The sequence below is a fragment of the Myotis davidii genome, unplaced genomic scaffold, assembly GCF_000327345.1.
Source record: "Myotis davidii unplaced genomic scaffold, ASM32734v1 scaffold184, whole genome shotgun sequence".
NCBI lineage: Eukaryota > Metazoa > Chordata > Mammalia > Chiroptera > Vespertilionidae > Myotis > Myotis davidii.
The window spans coordinates 357,701-371,732 of NW_006297021.1; the positions used below are offsets into that span (position 1 = coordinate 357,701).

General features: G+C 44.4%; 1 protein-coding gene across 1 annotated transcript in view; it reads left to right on the plus strand.

Moving 5' to 3' along the window:
* Positions 1-14,032, plus strand: part of WDR17 (WD repeat domain 17) — a 92,102-nt gene that overhangs the window by 16,053 nt on the left and 62,017 nt on the right. Inside the window, exons 5-8 of the mRNA XM_015569759.1 lie at positions 5,087-5,338; positions 7,734-7,856; positions 10,366-10,550; positions 13,716-13,884. Coding sequence (XP_015425245.1) covers positions 5,087-5,338; positions 7,734-7,856; positions 10,366-10,550; positions 13,716-13,884 — 729 coding nt within the window. The remainder of the gene's footprint in view (positions 1-5,086; positions 5,339-7,733; positions 7,857-10,365; positions 10,551-13,715; positions 13,885-14,032) is intronic.

Below are 14,032 nucleotides of genomic sequence, written 5' to 3' on the forward strand. Positions count from 1 at the left end.
AGCTGGATCTGGAGCTCAGAATCTGATACTCCCTCTGGATTGGAAAAGACAACCGCGCCCTCAGCCACCAGCCCACTCCGCACGCACCTCCGCACCTGAGTATTTCACTTCAGCACTTCGCCTCCTCTGAGTCTGGGTATGATATTCTCTTTCCTCCTAGTTGTAGAATTTCCACTCAGTCAGCCTTCCTGTGGTTCTGGATGATGTCCGTTCTGTCTTTTAGGTGTATTTTTGAATTGGTTGTTCGAGGCAGCAATCTCCGGCATTAACCTATGCTGCCATCTTGGTTTCTCTCTGCCTAATGTTTTTCCCAATATGGACTTCTTGCTCTCATTGACGCCCTAGGCTTTTAAGAAGTCACGCACACACCATTAGGGAAGGTGTCATCCGGCCATGCCGTTCCCTTTTGTGTAGACAAGAGCAAATGGGTCTTGAAGAAAATGCTGCTTTTGACTCAGACAAGACACTCCGCTGTGGGTTTGAAACCTGGGACTGTGGCTTTGTACTGCAGCGCTCAGCTTCTTGCTTTTGCCCGAGGAGCGGCCACCTCACCTTGTTACTGACTTCCCGCCCCACAGGGGTCTAGTCTCTACCTGACAAGATAACATTTCCGTCCTCCGGGCTCCTGCAGGTGACTGCTGTTCATTTCATCTATCTTGGAAGAAGAAGAAAAGGGAAATATTCATGGAGGACTGCCCACAATGAGGCAGCTCACCCATTATTTTAAATCCGTGATTTCAAAATTGTGATTGTGAGTATGTTTGTATATCTGTGTGTGTGTTAGGTGGAGGGGAGAAGGGATCCAGGAGACTCAGGCAGACTAAAAGCACCGCTTTGTTCTGTATTATCTGTATTGTCATGTAAAAATCCTCATATGCATAGAGGGTTCCAGGGCCAAAAATGTTGAGAAACCACTGCTTTACCTATTTTCAGTTATATTCTTGGACAAAGCCAGCTCATCAGAGAATGTTCTTACCTTCATCACAGAGCTGTTTTAATTGACTCGACTCTGCTGTTACCCCTAGGAGGGCACTAATCCAGTTTGCATTGTTTTACCTTAGAAATGTTGTTGGTGACCTTGTCCTTGTACAACACCGTGTCCCCGTTTGGAAGCGCTCAGGGGAGAGGCATTTATTTCTGGTGTCAGTTCTAGGAAACGTGCTTCTTGTCAGTACATTTTTTTGTTTGTCATTTTGTTTTATTTTTATCCTATTGTGCCACCTTTCATGATTTCTCTCCTCTTGGCTTTAGCCACCAGATCTCAAAATCAAAATTTCAACGGCTCTTTGGATTATTCATCATCCTCATTATTTTATTTTTCAACCATAATTTTCCCTTGCCCCAGTTTTTGTCTCTCACACAGCAGTTGTCAACCTCATCTTACCAGTTTATCGCATGCGCCTCCCCTTATCTGATAGCACAAGGGGCCTGCTATTTGTATAAAAAATAGAACACAAGTAATAGCGAAGTAAATAATGTAAACTGGAATATTACCAGCAGTTATTATAATGACTGGCTTTACATTTATAGATTCATTTTTCCATCTTTTATAATAAAAATGTTGATACCTGATAGAACAGAAAATAGTGACTATAACTCTTTATCATTTTGACTGTAAGATGGGGCTTTGCAGCAACATGATTTAGATATTATAACATTTTCATTGTAAATTTTATCATTTTTTTGTTGCTATTATTTTTTTATATCCTGGAATATTTTTAATGAGTCATAGATGTTAACTGGCACATGCAAATACCTAAAAATTAGTGAAGTACAACCTAGGTCAGGGGTGGGCAACCCCTGGCACGTGTGCCAAACATGGCACGCCAGTAACTTTTGCTGGCATGCGAAACGCTCTCTTATAATCTTCCATTTACAATTTTTTCTTAATATCAACTTTTTTATTTTTCAGATAAATTCAGTGCAGGTGCATCTTAGATAAATAATTTTACATAACAAATTATCTTAAAGACCATAGACATGGATTGACGAGAGAGGGGAAGAACAATTTCGATAGTGTCAAAAACGAACTATTGAGGACTTGGAATGCCATTTCCTGGGAAACTCAAGTCAGGGTTCCAGCCACCTCCAACAGTGCACACAAAGGCGGGAATGGTACTAGCGCCAATAAGCCACTGAATCCCATATTCTTTACAAATACACATTTCTTTTTTTCTACAAAGGCGATATGTTTCCATTAGAGAATAATTAGAAAATACAAACAGGGCATTAAAAACTGCCATATTCATGCCCTGACTAGTTTGGCTCAGTGGATAGAGCGGACTGAAGGGTCCTGGGTTCGATTCCAGTCAAGGGCATGTACCTTGGTTGCAGGTGCATTCCCAGTGCGGGGTGTGCAGGAGGCAGCTCATTGATGTTTCTAACTCTCTGTCCCTCTCCCTTCCTCTCTGTGAAAAATCGATGGAATGTATTTTAAAAAAAGAGAGAGATACCAAGTAGGTGTAACGTTCTCAAAAAATTAGGGTTGGCATGCAGAAGAATTTTGAGTCAGAGATTTTGGTGGTTTTGGCACACACTCACAAAAAGGTTGCCCACCTCTGATGTAGATTAATAAATCATTTTTCTGCCTCTTTTGGCCTTGTAATGACCCACCTTATTAATATTCATTATTGTTACATAAAATATAAATTTAGATGGTGTTTTTTGGGGGAAAGAAGAAGCAAACAAACTTTCCTTGATGGTCATTGTGAAAATTTGACAAATCCAAATGAAAACTGTTGTGCACTCTCTATGACTATATATGCACAAATTCTGACTAAAACAATACCTGTTTAAGACCCACATTGTATATATATAATATCATATTCTGATGAAGTTAATGTCAAGGCATAAGCTGTAAGGTGTTTTTTTTAATATATATATTTTTATTGATTTTTTACAGAGAGGAAGGGTGAGGGATAGAGAGTTAGAAACATTGATGAGAGAGAAACATCGATCAGCTGCCTCCTGCACACCTCCTACTGGGGATGTGCCTGCAACCAAGGTATATGCCCTTGGCGGGAATCGAACCTGGGACCTTTCAATCCACAGGCCGACGCTCTATGCACTGAGCCAAACTGGTCAGGGCCAGCTGTACGGTTTTCAATTCATTTCATAATACCTGACAGACCCACAGGAAACGCTTTTCTCTGCTTTGATAACCTGAAAGGTGGGAGAACCGTATGCACTGATGACAGAGCTATGTTATCTTCCAGTTGTGTTATTTTTTAAATTAAAAAAAAATTATCTTAACGTGTAGAGCATGCAGGGACAACTGGGCTGTCGCCTCTCAGTGTAGTCATTTCACTGCCGTGCTTGGAGAATGAGAGCGTCTGTGGAGTGGAGTCCCCTGGGGTACGTTGCTGAAGCGTAGTCCCCCCATTGCCAGTGTGTATGTAATTTGGAAGGAAGAGAGGATTATTTGTTGGGCCTTGGCTTCATTTATTTTGGGGTTTTTTTGTGGGGTTTTGTTGTTGTTGTTTGCTGGGGTCCAACCCCAGCAGGTCCAGGGGTCCCCAAAGGTGTGGACAGAGTAGGCGAAGAAGGAATGACATGGAGACAGCGTTCAATTGATCAGCAGCCTAGCCAGGATCTCTAGCCAAGTTCTGGTCTGGATCTCCAGCGAAGTTCTGGCCATGTTCTCTTGCTAGGTTCTCCAGCCAGGTTCGGTTGCCAGGTTCTGTAGCCGGGTTCTTCAGCCAGGTTCTGTCTAGGTTCTCCAACCAAGTTCTGTAGCCAGGATCTGTCCAGGATCTGTCCAGGTTCTGTCCAGGATCTTTTGCCATGTTCTCTCCAGCGAAGTTCTTCTGTCTCTAGGTTCTGTGTAGGTTCTGTCTTCTAAGTTCTGTGTCTCTCTGTCTTGTTACATCTGTATTTATACCAGTTGATTCCAATCCTATCAATCTCTATTCCAAAGGTTAGGGCGTTTCTTATCTCCATTCCAGGGAGTAAAGATTATGTAGCTTAAGCATGATTGTTCGTAGTTAAAGTGATTAACTACCCACCTGGCACTTAGTTAAGGGGTTTTATTCCCTCCCTAACTTCAGGGGAAAATCCCTACCTGGGGAAACAACCTTTCTCGGAGAGGTGACCTTGGTTAAAACACAGCGCCAAGAAGGTGAGCAAACATCTTAAGAACAGTATGCCATATATGCCAGGTCCCTTGAAACAATAAGGATAGTCCGGCTCCCGGCAGTTGTTGTGTTGTTAATCCTCACCCAAGGATATATTTCCATTGACTTTTAGAGAGTGGAAGGAAGGGGAGAGTCAGAGAGAGAAACATCGATGTGAGAGAGACACATCGATTAGTTGCCTCCCACACAAACCATGACCTGGGCCAGGGATGTAGCCTGCAACCAAGGCATGTGCCCTTTGACCAGAATCGAACCTGGAACCCTTCAGTCTGAGAGCCAGCACTCTATCCACTGAGCCAAACCAGCGAGGGCGGGCCCTGGCTTCATTTAATTCCCCTGGTTTTGTCCCCTGTGTTTCGGGCTGCCTTGGTTGTACTGGAGTCAGGAGTGAATGATGGTTATGACAGATTGTCTGATGCATGACAAAGAGTCAATAGTGATGTGCTGCTCATATCGCCACTGTCCTAAGCACTTTCAGCAACTAGTTCATTTAATCTTAAAAATACAAACAAAAAAACTCCACAAGGTAGGAATCGTTATGTTCACTATACACACAAACACTAAGCACACGGAGAGGAAGTGTCTTGTCCAAGAGCACGGAGCCCGTACGTGGTGGAACTAGGTCAGGCTGGACCCAAAGTCTGTGCTTTTAATCACAACAGGATGTTCTTCCTTCTGGAAGCCCTTTCCTATCTGTGTGCTTTGTCACCCAGTGAAATGGTAGTTGATGACAGAGTCGTGTGTATGCCTGTCTTTCTCTCACAGTTTTTCAGTAACAAATAGGGCAGGCTTCCCGGGTACTAGAGATCGCCAACGCAGAGCAGTGCAGTCTGACCTTCGTCACTGGGACAAACTCTGTCCTCAGTGACTTCGCGGAGGAAGTCAGCACCCTCCCCGTTACCGACCTTCTTCTGAGAATGTCGTTTGAAATCATTTTCTTCGCATGTTAACAGGGAATAAAAGTCAGAGACATGTTCTGAGGCCCGACTCCCTGGAAGGGACAGACGAAGAGGACCCAGTCACGGCCCTGGAGTGGGACCCGCTGTCCGCGGATTACCTCCTGGTGGCCAACCTGCACCACGGGATCCGGCTGGTGGACTCGGAGTCGCTCTACTGCATCACCAGCTTCAGCCTGCCCAGCGCAGCCGCCTGCGTGCAGTGCGTGGCCTGGGTCCCCAGCGCCCCGGGCATTTTCATCACCGGAGGTGAGGGCCCCATCCCCCCACGTTTAAAATGCGCGTGTGTTCTTTAATTCAGTCAGGAAATGATACTCTTTCGTTGGTTACTTCTGTGTAAGACCTATTAATGTTGCAAATGTTATCATTTATTATAGTAAATGCCTGGTTGACTTTTATTTGTACTGTATGTCATTAACATAACGACAAATACAAATGAAATTAAGACCCTGTTATCCGGGTTTCTGGTAATAAATTGGAAGATGTATGTGCACACGTGTGCATGTTCATGTTTGTGTGTGTAAAAATACAAAGACAGTTCAGTTTCAGGAATGGCAGGACGGGGTTAGAGGACGGACTCGAACAGCGGGTTATCTGGACAGGAGGCCTATGAGCCTCCTGGGGATTGTGGTCGGAGTGAGACCTATGCCGCGGCAGCCCCAGAACCTATCACATGGCTTCCTAATCAAGAGAGTGAGCAAAGTCAAGGAGTGATGGGGATGGGAAGAGGGGGGATTGAAAATACTCACTAGAAATTAACTAGTATTACTATTTACTCTTTACTTAGGTTCAGAAAGTATGGTCTCTTAAGTGATAGTGCTGTCAGCTGCTGTGTAAATCCTGTTATTGGCTTAGTGTAAAATAAAAGAGAGTCTTTATCCTCTCGACATTTTTAAAGAAATTATCTGCATATTATTCACAATAGCCAGGATCTGGAAACAGCCCAAGTGCCCATCGGTAGCTGAGTGGATGAGAATGGAATACCACTCAGCCGTAAAGAGGAAGGGAATCTTACCATTTGCGACAGTATGGATGGACCTGGAGAGGATTATGCTCGGTGAAATAAGCCCATCAGGGGAAGACAAATACCATGTGATTTCACTTATATGTGGAATCTAATGAACAAAACAAACACAATAGGAACAGACTCAGAGATAAAGAGAACAGACTGACAGCTGCCAGAGGGGAGGAGGCTTGGGGGCCTGGGTGAACTAGGTGAGGGGACTGAGCAGGTCACATTGGTGGTTGCAGAATAGCCACAGGGATGCAGAGATGCGATTGCAACGTGGAGAACACAGCCGGTGACGCGGAGGTGACGGGCAGGGAGCCAGGTGGGTGGGTGGGCAGCGGGGACCACGCAGTAGAGTACCTGTCCTTCCAGCCCCTGTGCTGTGTGTCTGAAACTGGGGCCGAACGGTACTAGCTGTAGACGGCGGTTTAAAAAAAGACATTCTTTACTACTTTAAGCACTTCGGTTACACATGGAAGTAGACAGATCCTTATATATCTTAATTGCGTTTAATTTCACAGGGTACGTTAGTGATAGACATGGGAATTTTTTATATAGCTAATATCATTATTATTATTGAGATAAAGCTCACATACCATAAAAGTCACCATTTTAAAGTGTACAGTTTAGTGGTTTCTACACTCAGAAAGTTGTACAACCTTTACCGCTACCTAATTCCAGAACATTCCATCATCCCCTCAGTTGATTCCCTCTGTACCACTAGCAGTCACTCTCCGCCACCCCCTGTCCACCACCCCTCATGTGCACGTGTGTGAACATAAACTGCTAACCTGCTTCCTGTCTCTGGGGACTCTGACGTTTCACAGAAATGAAATAACTCAACATGTGGCCTCTCTGACATAGCAGAGAGGGCTGAAGCGTCATCCGTGTTGTTGAGCGTGTGAGTAGCTCATTCCTTTTTAAGGGTGAATGACACCCCAGGCATGGCTATGCCAGGTTCTGTGTATCCGCTGACAGACGCTTAGCTTTTCTCTACGTTTTTTGCTGTTACGGACAACGCTGCGATGCGCATTGGTGTGCAGGCTTTTGTCTGGGTGCGTTCCTAATTCTGTGGGTACACTCATTGGATGCCATTGCTGGGTCACATGTTGGCTCCATGTTGAATCGTTTGAGGACCTGCCAGATTGTTTTCCAAAGTAGCTGATGAAGGTAGAATTCTGGGGGCTTTCTAGCCGGGTTTCGGGTCTATTGGACAGCCTTGTCTGGCTGTAGTTTAGCAAGGGAGCCCCTTATGAATGTGTCGGACGAGGGAGGATTGTGTAACGGTGGGTGAGAAGTTGTCAGTGGCTGCCTTTCCTAGACCGCATGGGTCAGTAGGGTGCTTTTTGCGATCAGATTGTCACAACGACCTCTGTGGGTAGAGGTGCCATAGAAGGCAGTTTCTCACCCCAGAGAAGGGTCCAGAACAGAAAAAAATAGTAAACATGTCAAAAATGTAAAGGCTGAATAGCACTTTAGCTGTCTCTTTCACTGTGTTATTGTACAGTCTTATTATTGAAGAAGGCCATTGGTGGTGCTAAAAATCTTACAAGTTGAAGATTTTGTTATTCCTCTTACATCTGGGCATTTCATATCTCAAGTAAAGTTGTTAACATGATGCTTTTTCCTGACTAGATTCTCAAGTAGGAGTTTTACGCATTTGGAATGTTTCAAGAACAACACCGATTGACAATTTCAAACTCAAGAAAACGGGGTTTCACTGCTTACACGTACTTAATTCTCCACCAAGAAAAAAATGTGAGTAAAAGCATCATCAGAGTTTAATACCTTAAAACAGTGTATCTGCTGCTTCCAGATGAAATGACTGATGTAGTGACATAGGCGTATCAGATATGTGCTGCTGCAAAGCACATGTAAACACCAGCCTTTGGCAAAATCTGTGCTAAAGGAGCCACGTAAGCCACACAAGCTAAGCTTTTCTGTCAGGCCTGACTGCTTCTAAATCCTGGAAACGGGAGTGCTGGGGGTGCTGAGACCGGAGAAGTACGTTCTGGAGGCTGATACACTGTATACCCGGCAATTATTTATTTTTTGTTTTGTTTTTTGGTGGTTATTTGTTTCTTTGTTTAGTTCAGGGGTGGGGAACCCTTTTTCCACCAGTGGCCACGTGGATATTTATAACATCATTCACAGGCCATACAAAGTTATCAGCTTAAAAGTTAGCCTGCCATATTTGGTCAAACGTTTAGTTAACCACCCTCCCCCTCCCCAGTGTCTTGGCAGGGCCAGACCACATGACTTCTCGGGCCTTATGTGACCAGCGGGCCCCGTGTTCCCCACCCCTGGTTTAGTTGCTATGACGTGCATAACATAGGATGACTGAAACATCACCGATTCTCTTCTTTCACATTGGTTTTCATATTACAAAAGCAGTCCATGTTCTTTAGAGGAAAGTCATAAAATATGGAGAAGCACATGCCAGTCTTGTCGTTTGTGAGCAATTCCTTTTCGGGAATCTACTGCTAGGTGTCTAGTCTTTTACCCCATTTTAAAAAATGTAACAAAGTGTGGAATAAGAAAAATTATGTGAAAATGAAGATTTTAAAATACAGACATACCAAATTCTAAAACAAGGATATTTACAGGTAGATAAGTACATAGAGGTTATCAAAACCACCCATAATGTCAGTAAATTAAAATATTAGAAAAATGAGTCATGAAACATATGAATTTTAACCAAATGGTCAATACAGTTTCATGGAACCAGATGCCTCTTTAGTTATGAGAAGTTCATTCTAGCTTGAACTTCCTGCCATTCCCAGATTCTGAGAAATAGTGTTACCCAAATGAATGCAGTAAGGAAGACGATTCTATCTGAATAAAGAAGGGAGCATACTAAAAAGAGAGAATATCTGGGAAGTATTTGTCTGTATTCCAGTATGTAATTAGTATAGATTGATCTGATAATTTACAGTGGTATCATTATTTTGGATTATGTTTGCAAAAGAATATTCTTGTTCTAAGGAAAAACTTCTTGAAAAGAAGACACAGTATGAGATAAGGACTAGGCAGGAGATAACTAAACATGGGGACCCTTAAGCAATTGAGTTGGAGAAATGGAAGCATATGAACAATAGAAGTAAACCTGAAGAGGAAGAGAGAAAAACTGAGATGGAAACGTTACGTCAGACTGTCTGGCCGCCATGGCTCAGTGGTTGAGCATTGTGACCAGCGGGCCCCGTGTTCCCCACCCCTGGTGTAGTTGCTATGACGTGCATAACATAGGATGACTGAAACATCACCGATTCTCTTCTTTCACATTGGTTTTCATATTACAAAAGCAGGAACCGAGAGGTCACAGCTCAGTTCCAGGCCAGGGAACATGCCTGGGTTACAGGCTCGATCCTCAGTAGAGGCAGCTGATCTATGATAGTTCTCTTCCATCGATGTTTCTGTCTCTCTATCCCTCCACCTTTCTTTCTAAAAGTTAATAAAAGCATATTAAAAAATAAGTAGAAAAAAATGTATGTCAGACAATTATGGTTCTTAATTTGGGTGCTAAACTAAAGTGAATTATATAATCTCAAGGATAATTATTTTCATTAGAATAGCAATTACTAGAGAATTACGAGCTTTAAAAGAAAAAATCCGTGTGTGTGTGTGTGTGTGTGTGCGTGTGTAAGGGGGAGTAAGCTGATATATCAAGACTTTGAAAGAAGGTTCTAATTAAAAAATAAGCATTCTCTGCTTTAATATATGGGGAGATAATACACCAGATATTCACAGCATCAGTGATTCCTCACACACTAATTTTATTTTTTTCTTTATTGATTAAGGTGCTACATATGTGTCCTTATTGCCCCATTGCCCCCTGCCCCTACTCATGCCCTCACCCCCCCTAGTGTCTGTGTCCATTGGTTAGCCTATATGCATGCATACAAGTCCTTTGGTTGATCTCTCCCCCTAACCCGCCCCTCCCCTACCTTCCCTCTGAGGTTTGACGGTCTGATCGATGCTTCTCTGTCTCTGGATCTGTTTTTGTTCCTCAGTTTATGTTCATTATAATCTACAAATGAGTGAGAGCATGTGATATTTATCTTTCTCTGACTGGCTTATTTCTGACTGACTTTTGGCAAAACTGCAAGTACTCCTGAGGCAGAAACGTGGCTGTTGCCTACAGCTCACGGCCCGCAGTTCCGCTGAGAGGAAACACGGGAGCCTCTTTATAAACCCAGCCTCACGGTGTCATCTGCACACGGGAAGCTGCCACCATAAATGTTCACCTGCTGATCTTCTTCTTTTTCAGTTTCCATCCAGCCTCCAACCCCAAATCACTACACGTCCTCCACGAGCGAGGCGGTGCCCCCACCAGTGCTGCCCCCGGGCCAGGCGTTCTCCCTGCCCCCCGGGCACGCCCTCTGCTGCTTCCTGGACGGGGGCGTGGGCCTGTATGACCTGGGAGCCAAGAAGTGGGATTTCCTGAGGGACATGGTATGTCTGCGGTCATCCCTTCTTTCACACACGGCACTTACTTTGTGAAGCTCATGATGTTTACTTTCACTCACATATTAGTATTGTTAACATTTATTTCTGTAAAACTTCAGCCTGGCTGGTGTGGCTCAGTGGTTGAGCAGCGTCAGCCCATGTACCAAGAGGTCAAGGTTCGATTCCGGGTCAGGGCACATATCCAGTTTGTTGGCTCGATCCCCAGTAGGGGGCATGCAAGAGACAGCTGATCAGTGATTCTCTCTCATCCATAATGTTTCTGTCTCTATCCCTCTCCCTTCCCCTCTGTCTAGAAATGTATATTTTTTGAAAACGAATCATATCATTAGGACTTTACCTGGGTGGCTGAAACATTTCAGAATGATGTCTAGAATGGTGACAAAACTATTAAGATTCTTTAAGGTTTAAACATGAAACTCCAGTGAACATTATGGTCTCGCTTATCCTGGTTGCCCGGCATGGCTGGTAGTGTTCTGTTGCTGTGTGGACCATGCCAGCCCCCCGTACAGTGCTGGGAGCGGCATTGCTGTGTGACCATGCCAGCCCCCCGTACAGTGCTGGGAGCGGCATCGCTGTGCCATGCTCTGGAAGCAAAGAGAGAACTAGCACCGGCCTTTCTTAGGAGGAAGGACAAGTCCGTCTCTGCAGCTACCCCGGGCTTTGGTGTTCGCATCTGTAAATGAGCAAGGCGGCTGGGTTAAGTATTTTTAAGATTTATGTTTTATTATTGAATCATTATAATTCTATGATTCTATCATCTGGTTTTTTTTTTAAAAAAATTGCTTTTATTGATTTCACATATAGAGGAAGGGAGAAGGAGAGAGAGAAACATCGACGATTGGCTGCCTCCTGAGCACAGCCCAGGCACCAACCGACTGAGCAACACCGGCCAGGGCCCTTCTGTTCTCAGGACCACTAAGCCTCTGTATACAATAGAGCACAACCTCACTGAGGACTCGCGCTTTTGTTGGGTTTTAATCTATGCTTTATCTCCACTACCAGAACCAGGGGCTGTCACATAGCAAGACTTCATTAAGTTTTGCTGAATGAATGAGTACATGCATAATGAGTGAGTGAATGAATATAATCATGTATATTGTGTTGTAATTGCTATTTGTCAAGAATCATCTTCCCTAATTTGTCCTTGTTTATAAAATGCCCATTTCCCCCCCTACAGGTTTGAATTATACTAATCTAGACATTTAAGACTTTTAAATGTTAATTGCTTTTCTCTGGAAAAACTTAGAAAGGATTCTACAGCTATTTTGCCCTTCTTTAAAAAAAGGGAAATAATCAATAATACTGTTATTTGAAGGCTAATTTAATTTTATCCTCAAATAAAAATATGGAACATTAGCAAAAATATTTTTTAACAATATATAGCTTAGTTATATAAAAACATTCCTTTTGTAGATATTCTTCAGTTTATTGAATTTTCTTCCCATACAAATGCTTCCCCAGTGTGGGAAATTTTTTCCCCATTTCAAATTCCCACCTACTTTTAAAAGAATTATGAGAGGGAAGGGAGAAAAACATAACAAGTGTTTTAAAATTCATATTAGTAAGGAAGTTACACAATCTAAGTTCAAACGACTTTCTATTGAGTGTATGTCCTCATATTAAAATGTTTTATTTAAAAAAACTATGTTAAATTTATAATTCAATCAAAACTAAAACATCCCTTGATTATAAATTATTTCAGTGGCTCTTCTCACTTTAAAAGTGCCTACCAGTCAGAAGAGACTTGAGGTTTTTCCTCATAAAGTCCCATTGCTAACGCAGACCCAGATCCGGGGTGGCTAGACAGTCACCAGCACAAACATCCGACGTGGTGTTGCAAGCCAAGCATCTCCAAGCTTCCAGGTGCATGGCATCAGAAAGCCCCCGTTCAGGCCAGATACTTGCTAACAGGCGTCCGTCCACGCCAATGTCGACTTGATTAAAATGAAGAAAACGCTTCCCTTTCTTCCTTTCACCCCTGCATTCCTCCCGATAAGACAAGAAACATTCACCACGTAGCTCTTGCTATATGATTTCTCAAATGAGTTCTGAAAGCATAGCCATGAATTAACTTTGAAGAATGCACCTGCAGGCAGTCCCAGCCCCTGCCCCTGCCCAGCCCCTGGGGCTGCACCAGCAGATGCGCCTGCCTCCCCTCCCTCTCCTGGCTCTGGAGATTGTCCCCTCCCCTCCCCTCCCTTGCAGCCCTGGTGCGGTTTCCTGGGTGCCCTGCTCCCTGGTATGGTGTGAAGGCTCCCTCTGTACCTTTAGGGCAGGCAACCGGCGGGGTGGGGGTAGGGGGGGGAGCTCGCCCGCCCTGTCCCTGTGTTAATTCCCCCCAGCCCCGCATGCTGCGGTGTCTGCTGCTTGGAGTAGGAGGGGAGGGTCAGTTCCCTTCCCCAGGGCTGGGGTACACACATGGCAGCTGGCTCCTTACCTGACATTCTTCCCAGGTTCGCCCACGGGCACCCAGTCAGTAACCTCCACTTAGCAGGCACATGTTTGCACACATCTGTCCATCCCACCGCACAGCCTGCGGGATGTCTGGGACCCCTGTCGCCATGTCATGGGAACAGGATTGTGAGTTCCAAAGAGTGAACTTGCTAGAAAGCGTTGGAACAGTTTAACAACTTGATGAAAAGCCAAGACCAAGCCAGATGCGTCTTCTTTCCGTTAAAACTGTGAAGTCCTTTCGGACTATGTCATTGGTACGAAGAAAGCGATATTTGCATTAAAGGCTGCTTTCCGTGTTCTCTTGTCTTTTATTGTGTTCCCAGAATTACATAGTAACTGTTAGGAATTCGCTGCTCTATGAATTTCTAGCATCGTCCTCTGTGTATGATAAGTATTAAGAAAAGCTATGCGTTGGATCGCAGTTGAAATCGGACTTTTGGAAATCTTTCTCTTAGTTGCTGCTGTAGGGAACGGAGGCTGAATGAATGTAGGTCTGTGAGACGTGTACGGTCACAGCACAGGGACCCCCCACAGCAGCAGCACGCAGGTCCTGTGTCTTTGCTGGCCGTTGCATGTTTGCAGTCGTATTTGGAAGCCCTGGTACCGGGTTGAACTTGACTGCACACTGGCTTGCTTATTAATCACCTGGGTTGTCCCAGTGGCTGAATTTTCTCAGTGACGTGTGCTGCATCCTAGGGACACGTGGAAACCATCTTCGACTGCAAATTCAAGCCCAACGACCCCAACCTCTTAGCGACAGCGTCCTTCGATGGCACCGTGAAGGTGTGGGACGTGGACACGCTGACCGCGGTGTACACGTCCCCGGGGAACGAGGGGGTGATTTATTCCCTCTCCTGGGCGCCAGGTAAGAAAAGCATGTCAAAAATCGGGAGGACAAATCAGTGGCCTTCCTGACTTTGGTTTTCATGTGAATTCCCTTCTTCCCCTCGATGTCGTCTCCTTCCAAAGGCTGGTGGAGGCGCAGTAGGAAGAACGTATCGGGGGGGTGAGTT